The sequence below is a fragment of the Meles meles genome, chromosome 1, assembly GCF_922984935.1.
Source record: "Meles meles chromosome 1, mMelMel3.1 paternal haplotype, whole genome shotgun sequence".
Classification (NCBI taxonomy): domain Eukaryota; kingdom Metazoa; phylum Chordata; class Mammalia; order Carnivora; family Mustelidae; genus Meles; species Meles meles.
Window position 1 is genome coordinate 99,615,521 of NC_060066.1, and position 20,774 is coordinate 99,636,294.

General features: G+C 35.9%; 1 protein-coding gene across 3 annotated transcripts in view; it reads left to right on the top strand.

The window, feature by feature from the left end:
- RB1CC1 (RB1 inducible coiled-coil 1) overlaps positions 1–8,528 on the top strand; it is a 101,898-nt gene extending 93,370 nt beyond the window's left edge. For 2 of the 3 annotated variants that reach the window (XM_046010459.1, XM_046010461.1), the window contains exons 21-24: positions 926–984; positions 3,085–3,221; positions 6,177–6,247; positions 7,050–8,528. In XM_046010459.1, coding sequence (XP_045866415.1) covers positions 926–984; positions 3,085–3,221; positions 6,177–6,247; positions 7,050–7,127 — 345 coding nt within the window. In that variant the 3' untranslated portion in view covers positions 7,128–8,528. The remainder of the gene's footprint in view (positions 1–925; positions 985–3,084; positions 3,222–6,176; positions 6,248–7,049) is intronic. The other variant, XM_046010460.1, reaches the window with a different exon arrangement.
- The last annotated feature ends 12,246 nt before the right edge of the window (positions 8,529–20,774 follow it).

Genomic DNA, 20,774 nt, shown 5'->3' on the forward strand with positions numbered 1-20,774 from the left:
AACGGCATGGAGGTTCCTCAAAATGTTGAAAATAGAACTACCCTATGACCCAGCAATTGCACTACTGGGTATTTACCCTAAAGATACAAACGCAGTGATCTGAATGGGCACGTGTACCCAAAGGTTTACAGCAGCAATGTCTACAATAGCCAAACTATGGAAAGAACCTAGATGTCCATCAACAGATGAATGGATAAGGAAGGAGTGGTATATATACACAATGGAATACTATGCAGCCGTCAAAAGAAATGAAATCTTGCCATTTGCAACGACGTGGATGGAACTAGAGGGTATCATGCTTAGTGAAATAAGTCAATCGGAGAAAGACAACTATCATATGATCTCCCTGATATGAGGACGTGGAGATGCAAATGGGGGGTTAGGGGCATAGAAGAAGAATAAATGAAACAAGATGGGATTGGGAGGGAGAAAAACCATAAATGACTCTTAATCTCAGAAAGCAAACTGGGGGTTGCTGGGGGAAGGTGGGGTTGGGAGAGGGGGAGGGGGTTATGGACATTGGGGAGGGTACATGCTATCGTGAGTGCTGTGACGTGTGTAAACCTGGCGATTCACAGACCTGTACCCCTGGGGATAAAAATACATTATATGTTTATTAAGAAAAAAAAAAAATTGGAAGGTAGGCCAACCGTAAGAGACTATGGACTCTGAAAAACAACCCGAGGGTTTTGAAGGGTCGGGGGTGGGAAGTTCGGGGAACAGGTGGTGGTTAATAGGGAGGGCACGTATTGCATGGAGCACTGGGTGTTGTGCAAAAACAATGAATACTGTTACGCTGAAAAAAATAAAAAAAAAAAAGCTGTGGCACAGATGTGTGTGTGACATCAAAAGAAATTTTTGGAACAAGGACCTAATATATGTGGTGCTTTAATTGTATAAGCTTTATTCATTTTTTTTTTTTTAGATGTCTCAGAGCATGTCTTCAGTATCCTCAAGGCATTCTGAAAAGATAGCTATTAGAGAGTAAGTATTATATTTATATTTTCTGTTTTCCATGTGAAATAAATTTATTGATTTTTTAAAATTTATTGATTTATTTAATTATTAATGAAAATATTTTTCAGTGGCTGTAATCCTTCAAATTCAAGTGCATTGAGCTGAGTGTTTTGTACCCATTGGTATTAAAAATTTTTTATTAAAAAGCATAGTTTTTCTAAATTATTCTTGGGAACAATAGCGTTATATTCAAAGTCATTACAGCTTCTATTATCAACTATACACAAATATTCCTTTTGACTCTACTTTTCAGCTAATGCCACCTCTTTTACATCCTATTTCTTTTTACATTTTAGGTTGGCGAGTCAGATAGTTTTTTTTAAGTTGTACTGTTTCCTCATTTTATTTTTCAGGCTTCATTTTATTGATACACTACTACAAATTCATAATAAGCTATTTATCAGTTGAATAATTTCATAGACAGTCTTCCAGGACCCCATTACCCATCATAATATGTTGGTTTTTGGCATGGACTGTTTAAAAGGAGGATCTCTGTAATAAAGTTTTCCAAAAGCATTGTCAGCAGCACATGAACACATGAAGAGCACCTATCCTATACCTATCAGGACAGATACAAAAATCAGTAAACTAAATATTTTTACAAGACCGTTTATTTTTGTCTATAATAGGTCTGTCAACTAAATTTTTGGTTGTCAGACATCTGTGGTTTCTGGCCTTCAACTTCTAATTAGAATTTTATCTTTTCTCAGTGATGTTAGAAAGGTAGCTGGTATCCGCTTTTATGTATCAGCTGTATGTCAAATCATCAAGTTTTGAGATGAGCTTTAAAAGAAAAAAAAAAAAAATTAACTGCCTAAAGAGAGACCCCTGTCTGCCTTTTTGAAGATGTTCTGGTATTTAGCCAAAACCATTCCTGCCACATCTTGTTAGGTAGGCATCAGGTATTTGTAGGATGAGCAATTAAGGAAAAAGTTATTATCCTTTAAAAGCTTTCCCAGTGATTTTGATGATTTTTCAGGTATAGGACCTCCTAAATTAAATTATCTTGACAACTAAGAAATCTGAGATTAACTTTTTTTTTTAAGTTTTTACTTTTAATTCCACTGTAGTTAACATACTGTGTTACATTAGTTTAAGGTGTACAATATAGTGATTCCACAATTCTGTATGTTCCTCACTGCTTGTCATGATAAATGTACTCCTAATCTCCATCACCTATTTCATCCATTGCCGTACCCACCTCCCCTCTGGTAACTATCACTACTCTTACTCAACCTAGTGTTGGAAGTCCTAGCCACAGGAGTCAGACAACAAGAAGAAATAAAAGGCATCCAAATCAGCAAGGTAGAAGTACAACTTAGACTATTTGCAGATGACATGGTACTATATAGAAAACCCCAAAGCTTCCATCAAAAAACTGCTTGAACTGATAAATTCAGTAAGGTTGAAAGATTAACTTTAAATGCCTGTTCATATTTTGAACATTTCTAAAAATGATTCTGAAGACACAGAACCAATTATACGTGCAGTTGTACCCACTTCTTTCTTTCCTTGCTCCTTCTTTCGGGCCTTCACCCTAAAGCATTAATTTTCACTGTCTTGTTGAAACCTAATTAAGTACATGAACTGAGCACAGTAGGTTTTTCTTTCAAATTGAAGAGCTCTATACCTGGAGACAGAAGAAATAGTATGTAGTCTTTCTTTTCCACTGTGACTGTAAATAAGTTCTCTTGGAATTTGTTTCATGTTCTAAGATGGAAGATGAAGATGAATATCTTCTTCCTGTGATTGGTGACTATAATAGTGTTTTTTTTCTCCCCCTCATCCAAGCATTACTTTTGTTTTTTTAAACAATAGTATTGGAAATTTAAAAATTTTGGTCTTTGAGTGTATTGGGCATCACCCTTTGAACATGTGCTATGTATGACCAGCACTCCCACTGGGAGCAGAGTAGAGTTAAAAAAAAAAAAAAATGTGTTAATATGAGTTTTAATAATGCATTGATATTTGAATATAGAGTTGAACATTGCAGAATATATACTTAAAAGTTTTCAGAAGAGTGTGGCAGTAACTGTTGAGGACAATAAATTATATTCCTTTATTCAGTTTTCAGGTTGGAGATTTGGTACTCATCATCCTAGATGAGCGCCATGACAATTATGTGTTATTTACTGTTAGTCCAACCTTGTATTTTCTGCATTCGGAGTCTCTGCCTGCCCTGGATCTCAAACCAGGTGAGGGTGGTAAGTGTCACATCCATAACTAAAATATTAAACCTGGAGTATAGAGAATATATCAAAGATTTTTCTACCCTCTTGTTTGAGTATAACAGAATTAAATCACTAAGAAGGAACTCTGCTTAATTTTTTTTTGTTTGTTTTTTATAAAATCAGTATTAAACAGATTATTTTCCTGGACTCTGGACAGTTCAAGATTAGAGTATATTTAGTGCACTTGGGTCAGGTACCTCCTACCCTAGCAAAAGTAGAATTATATTGTCAGAATTCCCATGAAAATGCAGACTATTTAAGCTTAGTTCACACTCACTTATTTAAAAAGGCAAAAAAGACTGCTTTTAGAAGAAATAGTCTCTCCAACTGTAAAATGTCTTATTTATTATCATCTTATGTTCCTACCTTGTTTTTCATTAAACTTGTCAATACTTAATTTTTTAAGGCTTTTTAAAAAATAGTTTTGTTAAGATTTACTAAATTACAATGTCTAGGTTTCTATTCTTTTACGATCAAAGTAATTATAATAATTACTTTGATCGTAAAAGAATAGAAACCTTGGGATACTTAGCTTAAATAGAATTATTAAAATACAAGAATATATGTCCATTTACATTGATTTTTTTTTCGGAATGACTTAACCAACATGGGCAAATACCAACTCTTGAACTAGGCCCGTGTCACAAAATCAGTCCATCATGGCTGTTGGTGAATGTCCATAGACTTGTATAGTTTTCATAAAACTTTGAAAAATGAGAAGATAACCTTACAGCTTACTGGTTTTGTATCTTGAAAACAGTGAACTTGGTATTGTTTCGATTTTCTATGGGTTTCTTTTGTCTCATTTCTTTAAGCTTTTTATTTGAAAATGATTTTTAAATTTACCAAAGAGTTGCATGGTAAGTACAGAGCAAAAAAAGAAGACCTATACACCTTACTCAGATTCGTTGTTAACATTTTGCCCCATTTGCCTTATTCTACATGTGTATGTCTAAATGTATAAACACATAAATATACACAAATGGGTGCTTGTTTTGTTTTGTTGCCTGGAACCATATGAGCCTAAGTTATATCATGGATCTTTAAATAATTCAATATGCTTCCCAAGAATAGGAGAGTTAGTGCTTAAATCTAGGAGACATGGGGGCATCTCGGTGATGCAGTTGGTTGAATGTGCAACTCTTGGTTTCAGCTCAGGCTGTGATCTTGGGCCCGTGTTGGACTCCAAGCTCAGGGGGAATCTGCTTGCATTCTCTCTCTCTGCCCCTCTCTCACAAATAAGTAAATCTTTAAAAAATGAAGGGTTCCTGGGTGGCTCAGGCATTAAGCCATCTGCCTTCGGCTCAGGTCATGATCCCAGGGTCCTGGGATCGAGCCCCTCATTGGGCTCCCTGTTCAGCGGGAAGCCTGCGTCTCCCTCTCCCACTCCCCCTGCTTGTGTTCCCTCTTTTGCTGTGTCTCTGTCTGTCAAATATATAAATAAGATCTTTTTAAAAATAAATAATGAAATGAAAATAAATCTAAGAAACATTATATACTCTTAGAGATTTATAGTGCACATTACCATTTTAAAGGTTCTCAGAGGTCTGGAGGAAAGAATTTAACAATCTTACTTTACCAAGGAACTCCAGCCTTCTCTCCCCTCCACCCCCTCCTTTTTTTTTTTTTTTTTTTTTTTTTTGAGAAATACAGAACAGAGGATGCCAATTTGGGATGATGCTACCCTTACCCCTCTGTCATTGCCCTGGGGATTATTGAGTGTTTTTTTGCCCATGACAGTGAGACTTACACCTCAAACAAAACGTAAGTGTTTAGTTTTAGGTCATTCTTTCCAGAAATCATGGATTGTCTGTGATGTGCTATATTACTCTTGAGAATGTTTTCCATATCCTGTGGCTTAGGGGCTTTTATCTTTCTATCATGTGATACATTTCTATATTTTTATTTCAAATAGCTTACTCATGGTATCTTTTTAAAAATTTTTTAAAGATTTTATTTCTTTATTTTTGAGTGAGAGAGAGAGAGCGCAAAACTGTGAGGAGGGGCAGAAGGAGAAGCAGACTCCCCGCTGAGCAGGGAGCCCAACGTAGGACTCAGTTCCTGGACCCTAGGATCATGACCTGAGCTGAAGGCAGACACTCAACCAGCTGAGCCACCTAGGCACCCCTTGTGATATCTTTCATTTATATGTTGCCAAATAATGTTTACAGAATAAAAATCAGTTTTGTCTTTTCTTAGGAATCTCAAAGGCTTTAGCCTAACCAGATAATTTACTGGCCGAATACTTTTGAAATCCACTCTTTTAAAAACTTATCTTCTGTTGAATTTTAAAATAAAATGGAATACTTTCCTTTTCTTAGCTTGTCACTCTTTGGCTCTATGAAGACTATTGTTTTCAGCCTGTCTCCTCCCACATTTTTCATTTCCCCTTCACATAAGCACTGCCATGTCAAGGCATGCCAGGCTGCCAGGCATGCCAGGCAGATGCAACTCCTGCCCTTGAGCACTGGTGTTCAAAGCACCTCCCCACCCCAACACCAAAGAGAAGGGCAGTGGTTTGCTTTGAACCTAGAAAAGAAATTTTTGTCTGAGTAAGTGTCTGCTTTCAGAAATGGACATGGTCATCTTCCTTAGCAGTTTCAGTAGATGGCACTGTTGAGCTAACTTAGAATTCCTAGATTTATTTGTTCACGATTTGTACTTAGATTTGTATTTCTTGAACTCTATTAGTTCTGTGATAGAGATTTACAATCTATATTTAGTGAGAAAAGCCAAAATTATGGCTGAAGAGTAAAAGGAATTCATTTTTGATTTACAGATCATTTTGTATTTTAGTGATTTGTTTCAAAAGTCTATGTTTTAAAAGTCTTTAAAAGAGAGCTTCATTTGTTTTGATTCTGGCAGTTATATTTTCATGGGTGATTATATCTTTACTTTTAAAAAGAAATTAACAATTTCATTCAACAGCTTCAGGTGCATCTAGAAGACCCTGGGTACTTGGAAAAGTAATGGAAAAGGAATACTGTCAAGCCAAAAAGGTAAAAACTACGTCAAAAGATACAAACCTAGAAACTATCAAGAAGATTCAGATTCACATACTACTTCACATAGAAATTGTTAGTAGGGCAGTGGTTTGTCCTTTAGCTCATTTCATTAATACCTTGAATTTAATGAGTTGTGAGTACGAACCACCAATTTTATAAATATCTGTTATTTATCTTTAAAGAGTGGATGTAGGTAGATTACCAACAGTTCGTCAGCCTGTACATGAAAATAACTGCAAGTTTCTGTTCTAGAACCATTATGTTTTCTTGTGCAAAAAAAAAAAAAAACCACACAGCATAACTGGTGAATAAAAGTGAATCTCTTTGTAGTAGAGTTGTTTTTTCTGATTTTCATATGCTATCCCTATTGAAGAAAGAATGCAAAAAATTGATGACTAAAAATGTACGTGACTGTAATGTCAACAGTGTCAATGCTATAGAATCAATGGAATCTAATGAGCATTTTTCCTGACTCACTATAATTTGGGGCACCTCTGCTCCAAAACACTAATGAAACTTAAAACAGTGTTTTGAGGGTTCTTTGATACTTAAAATCATGACATATGTCTCCCTTTGTACTATATTCTTGAGCAGTGATTACCAGCTCTTTCTTCCATCAGTATTAGTGGTTCAGTATACTCTCATGTGTAAGGGCTGGATTTTGTATAATTTTATAAAGACTTCTTCTTACCCATGCTTTTCAGCCCCCAGTACTCTAGCATTGAGTAGTGTGATAGGACAGCACCTCTGTAATTTGTTTTACCCATTTAAGTGATTCTTTTTCTTCTCTTCTTAGGCACAAAACAGATTTAAAGTTCCTTTGGGGACAAAGTTCTACAGAGTGAAAGCTGTGTCATGGAATAAGAAAGTATAATTTATGGAAGAAATTAAACATTCTGTGATGTTTTTCTGATTTGTCCTACAGTGCTTATTCATCACTCCAAAAACAGCAGGCCATCTTTTTATACAAAAGTCACCATGACAATATACTTCATTGGTGTATATCACTTACTTTTTAACTGGCTACGTTTTAGGAACAATAAATTCATCAAAACCCTTGGCTGAATTAAAATGATTTTGTTTTTGTTTTTTTACCCAAATAACTAGAAATGCGGACCAAACTAGTTCATTTTCTCAAAGGGCATACCCTGCATTGTGGCTTATGGTTAGCCATATTAATTGCCTGTTACATATACATTAGCTTGGACTTAGATATTAAATGTTAGTTATTATTACCAGCATTTGTCCTTTTGTGAAATCAGTATCAGAAGAAAACTTGCACTCTTAAAACACATTCTTTATAAAATGTATAAATTCTTCAAAACTATTTAAAGAGGAGTGTTATTGCATGCAGATAATCATAACTTTGAGTTTGCCTCTGTAAATTACTAAAGCAAATTGTTTCATTTATTTTTTTAAATGCCCCTTGGTGTTTCAGAACAAAAAGAAACTCTTAATTTGAGTGACTGATGTTAAGATCAGCCATAATCAGCAATCTTCAAAAGCACTTTCAACAATGGTCACCTGGGTTCTAAAGGGAAGAGTCTGTGCTATCAACAGTTTCAAAGGCAGCACTGGAGACTTCCCAACCTCTTTATTATTTGGTTTAGAATAGTCATATTGATGAAATCGTAATTCATGGTTTGATTTCAGAAAAAGCATATTCATTGTAAATTAACCATTTAGAGGTCATTTAAATAACAAAGTATTGTATTGTAAAAGACATGTAGAATTTTAAAACAATAAAAATTTGAACCTGTAAATGTGTGTGCCTTTTAAAGAAGGATACATTTTTAATATATTTGAGTGATTGCTGGGAAGTGTGAAAAAACTTGTCCTGTATCAAATCAAAAGAGAAACATGTTTATTACAAAAATGTTCTTTAACTATATACTATGTAACAGGGTAAAACAGTGTTATGTAGAATAGAATTGTGTAAACTAGGTATGTAGACAAATTGCTATGGAGCAAAGGTATTTAAATGAGTTACTTGAGTTGGATGAGGCTTGTTTCAGGTTTGTTGCTAGAGAACAATAATTAAATGATTCTTTTTCAGAAAATATTTAATTTCTTCTTAAAAATAAGTTAAATATTTTTTTAAATATGTATATCTAATAGTACAGAAAATGGAATAAACACCATAGTGTATAGAAAACTGAATTTGACAAGATATTAATGAATAAATGAGCAAATGATTTCACATGTTTCTATTCAATCCTTCCATGACATCTCAATGCAAAAAATACCAAAGCAATAAACTACTTTATATACAGAATGGTTTTGTTAAACAGATTTGGTTGAGCCTAAATGAATCTGCCAGATGGACTACGTTGACTTATTTGGTGCCCGTCATACACATAAATATGTGGCCATTGTGCTGTGGATTCAAAGTGGCCTGACACATGAAAGCCATCGTTTCATGAATGCTCCTCTTTAATGTTGGATTTTATTGCTCTTAGTTTTTCTTCTTTTATATCCATCCTATCAGTGTTCACGTATCCCTTTATAAAACACATGTAAGGAAAATGCAATTTTCTTAGTTAAAAAGAAAAATGAAACCTGGAAGTCAGAACTCACTGAGTTCTTACCTTTATATGGTTATGGTCAATGTGTATTGTGCTTTGGGGCATCAGAACTCCTGAGTTCCATTTCTAGATCTAACCTTAACTTTGGGCAACTTAAACTGAACCTCAGTTTTCTCATGTATAAAACGGTATACTATTAGGACCTACCTCCTAAGGTTATTTTGAAGGTTAAGCGATGAAAATTAATACAAGGTACGTAGAACAACTTCAAAAACATTAAATACTGGATAAATATTAGCTATTGTAAAGATTTTTTGCAGAGTCAAAAGCTGTTAAATTCACTACTCAGACTCTAATAGAAATGTAGCTTTATTCCAGGGATGAATGTTTAAATCATATTTTTCTGCAAGTAAAATTCAAGCACATGCGAAATGTGTGGGTAATTTCTTTTTGCAAAGATACCTCTGCATGTGCTAAGAACAGAATGAACAAAAATTATCTTAACCTTCACTTTCATTTTTTAAAATTTTCATGGTATAAGACATGTACATGCTTTCAAAAAAATTAATACACCCCTAAGTCTTTGTCCTATTTCCCAGTTGTACCACCTAGAGGTAAAATTTTACTTTTTAGACTTTTAGTTTACATGCCAAATCATATGACTATACTGCAATTTACTTGATAATTTGTTATCAGTTTACTTTGTTATATGAAATTTTAGTTATTTCATTAGAATGAACTCTGCTCTCTTTCCAATAATTTACTATTACTTTTCAACTAGCATTTACATTGTCATGACTCTAAATACTGTTTGCTGATCCAAGTCCTGAGCTATGATTACATTTCCTTCCTTGTACAGCCCATAGTCTATTTGAAGCTTCTCTGTTGTTTTTTTCTTTTTGTGCTATTATTGTATAATTGCCAGAGCCTCGGTTTTTTTAAATGTTTTTTCGTATTTTATTTCATCAAGTCACATTTCCCAGAGACCTGCATTTTGAAACCATCTCTCCCATGCCTCATTATACACTGCTAAAATGAATCAGATGTCACTTTGAACAGTTCTTGGAAACTTTAGCCAGAAGCACACATTTTGTTACTTTTGCCATTTGTTTGGCTACTGCAAAATATGTCCTCATCTTTCCAGCTTCCAGTAACAGTTTCTCTACTTTCCCAACCTTCACAGACAACTCCTTCGCTGTTCTGGCCTTTGGTCAGGCAGTGCCAAATGTTGGGCTTTTGTTATGACAGCCCCACAGTTTTGGTACCAATTTCTGTATCAAGTGCTTATTGTGTAACTGTTCATTCAAAACAGTTAGTTGCTCACATGGCTGTAGTCACCTGTTTACTCAGTTTAGGCTAGATGCTCCATAATGCCTTCACTTAAGTGTCTAAAGATTAGTTGGGGTTGTCACCAGGGATACTTTGGTTCCCTGTGTGGCCTCCATCATAATACCCTGGCTTTCTAAGCAATGCAGCATTCCTGAAAGAGAAATAGCAGAAGTCTGAGGCTTGGAAATCAAATTTTGTCACTTGTCTTTTGGTCAAACTAACAGAACCAACTCACATTTAAAGGAGTAGCAGGGTATAAAAATTTTCTTTTTTAAACCATCACAATTCTTTCTCAAGTTAGATGCAAAGTAGCTATTACCCTTTGATATTTAGAAATCGTTACAGATACTTGAAATTTTTTTTAGACTGGAATGTGATTTAATGATGTCTAAAGCCACAAAATTCAATGTTTAAAATAATTTTCCACAAATAATGAATTTTACTTAGTAGTAAAAACTGGAAGCAGTTAAAAATGTCATTGTCCACTAATAGCTTTTATATTAGTCATAGTCTCAGAATATAAACAAGCCATCTTTGGCCAATTTTGAAAATGCTTTCTATAATTATTATCTTTATGAGTAAGATGGAAATTCTTTCAAACACTTCTCAACATAGTGGTAATGAGACTACAGTCAGCTGTAAACTATTTGGTTTACATACTTCTTAGGTGTCTCAGACTTGGATACCATTTCATTTAAGCTCCACCTATTCCATTCCTACCTTAAATAAGACTTACTAGCATTATCAGTCCCCCTGTTAAAGAAGTGGCAAACCTCAGTGGTACAAAATGCAAGATTAATTCTCCATGTGCTCTCATCAAAGCAATAATTGTATGCATCACATAATATACCTAGCAATGCCTATTAGTGTCTGTGCCCCCATTAAAATACTGTGCTGTTCAGCCATTTTAACAGATGTCACCCAATCTTTTCCCTTCAGAGCAGGTGCTAGACCTGCTAGAGGGAGAAATCCCCCCATTCTTACTGAACTATCACTTGAAATGGACAATCCAAGAATTTCCAGCACTCTCAGAGGCTATTTTTATAAATGTTTTATGTTGCTTCTACAAGACGTTTTGTAGCAAAAGTGCTACAACTAATAGCAAAAATGCTTCTGACAGTCTAATTCCCAGTTGATGTTGTAATACTTAGACTGATTTAGAAATGCCATCAGTTAATTCCTCCACTAGTCAGTAATATTACTGAGTGAATAACTCACATAGGTGTCACTTGTGTTCTCTTTGAAATTCTGTATCAGTGGATGTCTACTAACATCAACTAACATCTAACATCAACTGCTTAGTTTCTTAAAGAATGAGCTAACTCCTATAAGTGTAAAGCCTAATCCCACAAGTATATATGATGCCTGAATTACCTCATCAATTTCAGTTACGTACAAGTTTATTTCTTCAACCTGCTTAGAAGTATGATTTCTGGAGCTGTCACCATATATGCAGGTATTAACTTAAAAGTTTATACATGATCTAGTAATGTATACTCTGTCCTTATGTTTTCATATACAACAATATACATAGTAGATCCTTAAAAGCAACATATTTTAGCCTGTAGCATTGAAGAGTGCAAGAAAACATGAGTGAGCAACATTTACAACGGTGGCCTATTCTGGACCCTGGAAATAAGAGCATTCAAAAATTATACAAGAATTCTGTCATCACTCTGATCTCAACATCTGCGTGGATTCACGATGCTGGACAAGTCACCTTCCAACTTTGGTACCTGGTATTTCCCAAATTACCTCTGTGTTGAATAATTGTGCACTCCTTAAAACATTGGAGAGGCTTTTCAAAAAAAGTTTTGATTAATTGAGTAACTGGCTATTTACCATTATCAATAGAGTATTCACAGTAGAGTTAGTTGAAATCTCACCCCATGAGCTTCATGATAATTCCTAGTTCATAATGTTAAGAGGTGGGTGGGTACAGGCTTGTGGATGTAACTGGAATGTCAAGAAATCACTTTCACAGTGTGTCCAAGTTGTCTTCTTAGGATTTGAATGACTTACCTCACAAGCATGCCTGTGTTGCTCTGTATTCTAAATATCTTCACTCAAACTGTTTTCCCATAAATGAATAATGAATGAATCCTTGTATGAAGGTAGGCCATGTCACTGGGGTGTGATTCTGGTATAAACCCAAACCATTGTCACTTGTGGCAGTAATATGATTGCTAAGGGAATGTAGTATACTAACATGAATTCTGCCTCTTGTTGGAAGCAGAATTATCAAAATGTAGCCCACTGAGCCAGAAATTGGCTTTCAGGTGGCCACAGCAGTTCAGCTGTGGGAGTCCAAGGTGGGGACTCGCCTCTCAATGCTACTCACCAGTCTCCCGCAGCTGCATTTCCTAGCTTACCTTTCCCATCCCCCCTGTAGTCAACGCTGCCTTTTTCAGTTGTTCAGGTGTTAGCTTTTTTAAAAAGTGTGATGGAGTTCTAGTCATGTCTCCATGAGACTATAACCAAATTCTTGTCTAATTGGACTAATCGTTTTAAAATCCCTGCCACACATCCACAGCCTCTAGGACTATTTCTCCAGATGACTATTAAATTATTTCTTTAAAATTTTCTCATTTTACTCAAGTTCTAGGTGGTACCTGGTTTCCCTCTGCATATGTTCTTTGTGGTGTTTATTGGAATATGCCAAACTAGAATTGGAAATTCCAAGATTTTCATATAAATCTTGAAAATTCCAGCAATTTAGACATACTAAAATACCTCCTCAATGATCGCTACCATATTATGTCTAATCGTTTTAATTACAGAGCTTGTAATTACAAGGTTATGATTGCAATAAAGTTCAGAGGGCACCTGGGTGGCTCGCTCAGGTTAAGTGGCTGCCTTCTGCTCCAGTCATGATCCCAGGACCCTGGGATCAAGCCCCACATTGGGCTCCTGCTCACTGGAGAGTCTGCTTCTCCCTCTCCCTCTGCCTGCAGCTCTGCCTACTTGTGCTCTCTATCTCTCTGTCAAATAAATAAGACCTTTTAAAAAAGAATGAAATTCAGAAAATCTTCATTAAATAATGTGTGACATCAAGATGATTCTGTGTATTCACATAGTAGTAAACTTCAAAAGTTTGATTAGAAGAGTCAAAGCAAAATGCCTCCTAATGCATTTGTAGAAAACCTTAAAAGGCTACATTGTGAAATGGAGGATGACTAATATCAATGAATTTATTACCATTACTTCGCACAGTATTTTCTCACAAGTTCTTTTCAAAATTTTGGGGGGAACCATATACTCAAGATTACTATAATAACAAAGTTGGATCTTACTGAAAGTGATGAGCAGTCCTGTGGCCCTTTCTTGGAGAAAGTTCTACAAATTAAAAGACAGCACAAAGATATAGTTCATTAGCAACAAAGAGTATGTTTAGTCAATAATTACCTTCTGTAGGAAGCCTCTTACAATAGTATGAACTGCTAGTCTATTACAGGAAGCCGTCCACATTTTCAAAGATAATGCTCAAGAAACCAAGAGTTCGAAAGGTTGACTTTGATGGTCTATCTGAATCCAGCCTTTGTACTTGAAAGAAATATACCTTTACTCCAAGGAAAAATTCCGAACCTTATCCAATAGGGTGAACCAGTAGACCACAGGGATGCTGAGTTCTAACAAGATAAAACTCCAGTGACGGTGCACTCCAAGAGTACCATAAGCTGCCTGAGTCAGGTGCTTGCAGTCAGCTACTTTCTCTTCATGTTGGAATTTCAGGACTGCTCCCAACCCACATTTATCTCTAGCTCCAAATCATCATTATCTACAGTGGAAGCTCAAAGATACATGACTTGAACACAGCCATCCTTATTCATTTGATAAGTCTTTTAATATAAGCATTTAGGGAACTTGTTTCCTCTGGAAAATTCCAATGTTTTACACAGATCCTCCTGCTTAGAATTGTAGATATGATACAATGTGACATTCTGATAAGGGTTAGAATTAGCCTTAATTTCCCTGTAGGAATTTCTGTTATCTGTAAGAAATTAACTTTACAGCTTGTTGTGGTGATCACAATGAGAGAAATTAAGTGAAAGTATTGCCATACAAATATCTATGCATTCCTAGAAAGACCTTCAAAAGTGGTTTCAAAACACTAATTAGGATGGCAGGGTGGTGATCTTCCTAGGTTTCTACATCAGTGCTATTATTGGGGCACCTGGGTGGCTCTGTTGGTTGAGTGTCTGTCTTTAGCTCAGGTTATGATCCCAGAGTCCTGGAATCTAGCCCATGTTGGGTTCCCTGCTCAGCAGGGAATCTGCTTCTCCCTCTCCCTCGGCCTGTCTCTCCCCCTGCTTGTGCACGTGCTCTCTCTTTTTCTGCCAAATAAAATCTTTAAAAAACAAACAAACAAAAGGCATATAACCCCACCCTAATCCCAGCCCACCACCAAAATCCCACAAAAATTAAACTGTGGCACCTCAGATGGAAGTAGCAACTGACATCTCTGATGCATTTAAGGATACAAAGAGGCACTAAAAACTATCTCTGCTCTCTTCCCTCTTTTCCTTGGGATAAAGATTTTAACATAGAATTTGCAGATAAAAATTTTAATTCCCATTCTAAATGTGAACAGCACTTGGAGCATCTGGCTGCCTCCATTGGTAGAGCTTGCAACTCTTGATGTCAGGATTGTGAATTCGAGCTCCACATTAAGTGTAAAGATTACCTAAAACTAAAACCTTGGGGGGGGGGCAGCTTCGGTGGCTCAGTGGGTTAAGCCACTGCCTTCTGCTCAGGTCATGATCTCAGGGCCCTGGGATGGAGCCCTGCCATCGGGCTCCCTGCTCAGCAGGAAGCCTGCTACCCCCTCTCTCTCTGCCTGCCTCTCTGCCTACTTGTGATCTCACTCTCTGTGTCAAATAAATACATAAATCTTAAAAAACAAACAAACAAAAATCAAAAAGCTTGGGGAAAAAAAGGCAATAAAATGTATAGAAGCACTTAAAAATGACCTAATATCCATATTTTGTATATTAAAGTAATTTTAGAATATGTATTTCTAGAAAATTTTAGAAAACAAATTAAACATTTTGATCCCTATTTTAGTTTGAATCATTCATTAGCTATAGCCATTTTTATTTTGACAATTCTGTTTTTCTCTAAATGAAGTATTTTCATGAGAAACATGATGTGAAAAATTATTTTTGACATAGGAATTAAAGATGTTAGAGAACTAATCATATTACACAGTAAATGGAATAAAGTATATATATATATATATTGGTCTAGATTTATTTTTTTCATTTCCATACAAAAGAAGTTCATTAACCATCTTGAAATTTAAATAAGCCCTTTCGGGATTGATACAAAACTGCCTTTTTAATTTTTCTTAACATAAGTTTACATGCTTCAAAATCACTGAACTGGAAAAGTGATGAGCTATATCACTTCTTTCAAATGTGTCTCCTCTAGCTCTATTTGGCTTACCTTCACTAAAGTTGTTGAAGACCTCAGGCAACAAAGTGCTCCCTCTTCATCTTTACTTTCTATATGTTGTGAATGCAAACAAACTGCACATTGTTCACAGTACAAATTAGCCAAAATTGGATTCTGTGGGACAATGACCACTAATTCTAAGTTTATTCTCTTAACAGAAACTTCATGATTCAGGTAGCTGTCATTTATCAATAAGTTTTGGTGTTATATGGGACCTCAGAAAAGCTCACCTAATATTTTGAGGAAGCACAAGTGAATCTAGAGGGAAGAGAAAAGAGAAATCCATAATTTCAGAATTAAAGCTGCACATATTGCTGAACATATTTTTAGGGGGAGCCAGGTACATAGTGAGATACACTTAAGAGATTTTCATAAGAGGCGCCTGGATGGCTTAGTGGGTTAAGCCTCTGCCTTCGGCTCAGGTCATGATCCCAAGGTCCTGGGATCAAACCCCGCATCGGACTCTCTCTCTCTGCCCCTCTCTCTGCCTGTCTCTCTGCCTACTGTCTCTCTGTCTCTGTCAAATAAATAGAATCTTTAAAATTTTTTTTTTCATAAATAGCAAGTGTTCAGTGACTGAGGACTTACAGGTAATTCAATCTGGTATATTAGTTCCACTGGATGCATCAGAGAAACTATGATCAATACTTACATCAGGGGATTTTTTTTTTGTACTTGTTAGTTTATGAAGAATATATGGAATTCCATTTTATAAAAATATGACAGCCACAATATGTAAAAATATTGTTTCTTGTACTTAATGTTTCCATTCATAAGCAAGAATTAAGCATTTACCTTTCTAATTAAAAGATAATTTTAAATATATATTGCAAATATGGAGATTGCATCAATATCTATACTAATTATTATATTAAATGCCAAGTTTAAAGATAAACTGATGCAATATTTTCTTTACACGTAATAGGAAAAGCCAAATCTTGGATTATAACACTTTCTCTGAGATCTCAAAACATTTGTAAACTATTTCTAGTTGGTGTTCATATTCAGTCAGGAATATGGAAAATGAATAATAAATAATGAAAAATAAAGGCTCCTTTCATGTTATTGTACTTTTTTTCTGTATTGGGTTAAGGAACATAATTTTTTTTTCTATTAGAAAAAGTAAACATAATAAAATTTATAGTAAAAAAGTTCTGGGGTCACCATTGCCAGTGCATGTCCTGGAGCTCACTGCCATCTTTGTCTTTATAAAGGGATGGAAAGTAAGTCAGGGAAAAGAATCAAAAGAACTCTATGAAGGCAAAAACATTCATGTCTCAATCTAAAAATAGCATGTTGGGAAATTACTATCTATAGCCTCACAAATACAGTCCTGGTTTCTGCTCACAGAATAAAATGGAAAAGAAAACAGGGTCCAGAAATAGATTCACATATATACAGTTACCTGATTTACCAAAAAGCTACTGCAACTCAGTAGGGAAGGATGGTTTTTTTTAAAGTTACCAGATGGAAAAATAAAGTGAGCCTTGACCTTGCCTGCATACTATGCACAAAATGCATTTGAAACACGGAGAGTATATTTGGAACGGATCATGAAATTAAATGTGGAAGGTATAATAATAAAAATCTTTGAGGAAAACAGAAAAATACCCATTCTTCCCCTGGGGAAAACAAAAAATTCTTAAATTGGACCCATGAAAAGCAACTAAAAGATTGAAACCTTACATTTCATTGAAACATAAGAACTATAATTCATCAAAAGACCCCACCAAAAGAGTAAAAAGGCAAGTCACAGACTGGAAGAAGATATTTGTGATGCATATCTCCAACAAAGTGTTACCAGCTAGACCCCAAGACCTGACCTTGATTTCCTGTACTCACTTTACTGCTTGTATTCACAACCTTTGTCTTAACATTTTTCTTTAAGCACTTCTTTATGACTTGCCTATTAACTCTGGCAGATGAAACCAGAAACCACCCATCAGGTGATAGCAATTGCCCTGAAGAGACTTCCACTTGGCCCAGACCACCCAGATGTGTTGAGTTAACCCCCTGACTCTTGTCTGCGCTGATGGACAATGATTGGCCCTTGGCATGGCCAACAATGACCTTTACCTCAGTATAATACTAATATCTCTGTACAAAGAGGAGCCTCAGCCTTACTTACATACAATGTATATATTGGCACGTTTCCTTAAGGCGTATGTGTGACCTTATGCTGGTTGTCCCTACATTGTGAAGAATTTTGATCAAAAAAAAAGGATGCTGTCCTTTCTCAAATGCTTTTTCAGCATCTATTGGGAGTATCATATGGTTCCTATTCCTTCTTTTATTAATGTATTGTATCACATTGATTGATTTGCGGATGTCGAACCAACCTTGCAGCCCTGGAATAAATCCCACTTGGTTGTGGTGAATAACCCTTTTAATGTGCTCTTGGATCCTATTGGCTAGTACTTTGGTGAGAATTTTCGCATCTGTGTTCATAAAGGATATTGGCCTGTAATTCTCTTTTTTGATGGGGTCTTTGTCTGGTTTTGGGATCAAGGTAATGCTGGCCTCATAAAATGAGTTTGGAAGTTCTCCTTCCATTTCTATGTTTGGAACAGTTTCAGGAGAATAGGAATTAATTCTTCTTTAAATGTTTGGTAGAATTCCCCTGGGAAGCCATCTGGCCCTGGGCTCTTGTTTGTTGGGAGATTTTTGATGACTGCTTCAATCTCCTTACTGGTTATGGGTCTGTTCATGTTTTCTGTTTCTTCCTGATTCAGTTGTGGTAGTTTATATGTCCCTAGGAATGCATCCATTTCTTCCAGATTGTCAAATTTGCTGGTGTATTGTTGCTCATTATATGTTCTTATAATTGTTTGTATTTCTTTGGTGTTGGTTGTGATCTCTCCTCTATCATTCATGATTTTATTTATTTGGGTCCTTTCTCTTTTCTTTTTGATAAGTCTGGCCAGGGGTTTATCAATCTTATTAGTTCTTTCAAAAAACCAGCTCCTAGTTTCATTGATTTGTTCTACTGTACTTTTGGTTTCTATTTCATTGATTTCTGCTCTGATCTTTATGATTTCTCTTCTCCTGCTGGGTTTAGGCTTTCTTTGTTGTTCTTTCTGCAGCTCCTTTAGGTGTAGGGTTAGGTTGTGTATTGAGACCTTTCTTGTTTCTTGAGAAAGTCTTGTACCGCTATATATTTTCCTTACGGACCGCCTTTGCTGGGTCCCACAGATTTTGGAACAGGTGTGTTTTCATTATCATTTGTTTCCATGAATTTTTTCAATTCTTCTTTAATATTTCCTGGTTGAACCATTCATTTGTTAGTAGGATGCTCTTTAGCCTCCATGTATTTGGGTTCTTTCCAAATTTCCTCTTGTGATTGAGTTCTAGATTCAGAATATTGTGGTCTGAATGGGAATTCAGGGAATTCAGGGAATGATCCTAGTCTTTTGGTACCTGTTGAGACCTGATTTGTGACCCAGGATCTGATCTATTCTGGAGATTGTTCCATGTACACTAGAGAAGAATGTGTATTCTGTTGTTTTGGGATGGAATGTTCTGAATATATCTGTGGTGTCTATCTGGTCCAGTGTATCATTTAAGACCTTTATTTCCTTGTTGATCTTTTGCTTGGATGACCTGTCCATTTCAGTGAGGGGGGTGTTAAAGTCCCCTACTATTATTGTATTATTGTTGATGTGTTTCTTTGATTTTGTTATTAATTGGTTTATACAGTTGGCCGCTCCCATGTTAGGGGCATAGATATTTACAATTGTCAGATCTTATTGGACAGACACTTTGAGTATAATATGGTGTCCTTACTCACCTCTTATTATAGTCTTTGGCTTAAAGTCCAATCGATCTGATATAAGGATTGCCACCCCAGATTTCTTTTGATGTCCATTAGCATGGTAAATTGTTTTCCACCCCCTCACTTTAAATCTGGAGGTGTCTTTAGGTCTAAAATGAGTTTCTTGTAGACAACATATTGATGGGTTTTGCTTTTTTATCCATTCTGATACCCTGTGTCTTTTGATTGGAGCATTTAGCCCATTAACATTCAGAGTAACTATTGAGAGATATGAATTTAGTGCCATTGTATTGCCTATAAGGTGACTGTTACTCTATATTGTCTCTGTTCCTTTCTGGTTGACTACTTTTAGGCTCTCTCTTTGCTTAGAGGACCCCTTTCAATATTTCCTGTAGAGCTGGTTTAGTGTTTACAAATTCTTTTAGTTTTTGTTTGTCCTGGAAGCTTTTTATCTCTCCTTCTATTTTCAGTGATAGCCTAGCTGGATATAGTATTCTTGGCTGCATGTTTTTCTCATTTAGTGCTCTGAATAGATCATGCCAGTTCTTTTTTTTTTTTTTAAGATTTTATTTATTTATTTGACAGAGAGAAATCACAAGAGAGGCAGGCAGAGAGAGAGGAAGGGAAGCAGGCTCTCCACTGAGCAGAGAGCCCGATGTGGGACTCGATCCCAGGACCCTGAGACCATGACCTGAGCTGAAGGCAGCGGCTTAACCCACTGAGCCACCCAGGCGCCCCCAGATCATGCCAGTTCTTTCTGGCCTGCCAGCTCTCTGTGGATAAGTCTGCTGCCAATATAATATTTTTACCATTGTAAGTTACAGACTTTTTGTCCCAGGCTGCTTTCAGGATTTTCTCTTTGTCACTAAGACTTGTAAGGCTTACTATTAGATGATGGGGTGTGGACCTATTCTTATCAGTTTTGAAGGGGGTTCTCTGTGCCTCCTTGATTTTGATGTTTGTTCCCTTTGCCATATTAGGGAAATTCTCTACAGTAATTTGCTCCAATATACCCTCTGCCCTCTCTCTTGTTCTTCTTCTTCTGGAATCCCAATTATTCTATATTGTTTCGTCTTATGGTATCACTTATCTCTCAAATTCTTCCCTCATCGTCCAGTAGTTGTTTGTATCTCTTTTGCTCAGCTTCTTTATTCTCCATTATTTAGTCTTCTATATCACTAATTCTTTCTTCTGCCTCATTTATCCTAACAGTAAGAGCCTCCATTTTTTATTGTACCTCATTAATAGCTTTTTTGATTTCAGCTTGGTTAGATTTTAGTTTTTTATTTCTCCTGAAAGGGCTTTTGTTTCTCCAGAGCAGGTTTCTCTAATATCTTCCATGTCTTTTTTAAGCCTAGCTAGCACCTTGAAAAATATCATTCTGAACTCTAGATCTGACATATTACCAACGTGTATATTGATTAGGTCCCTAGTCTTTAGT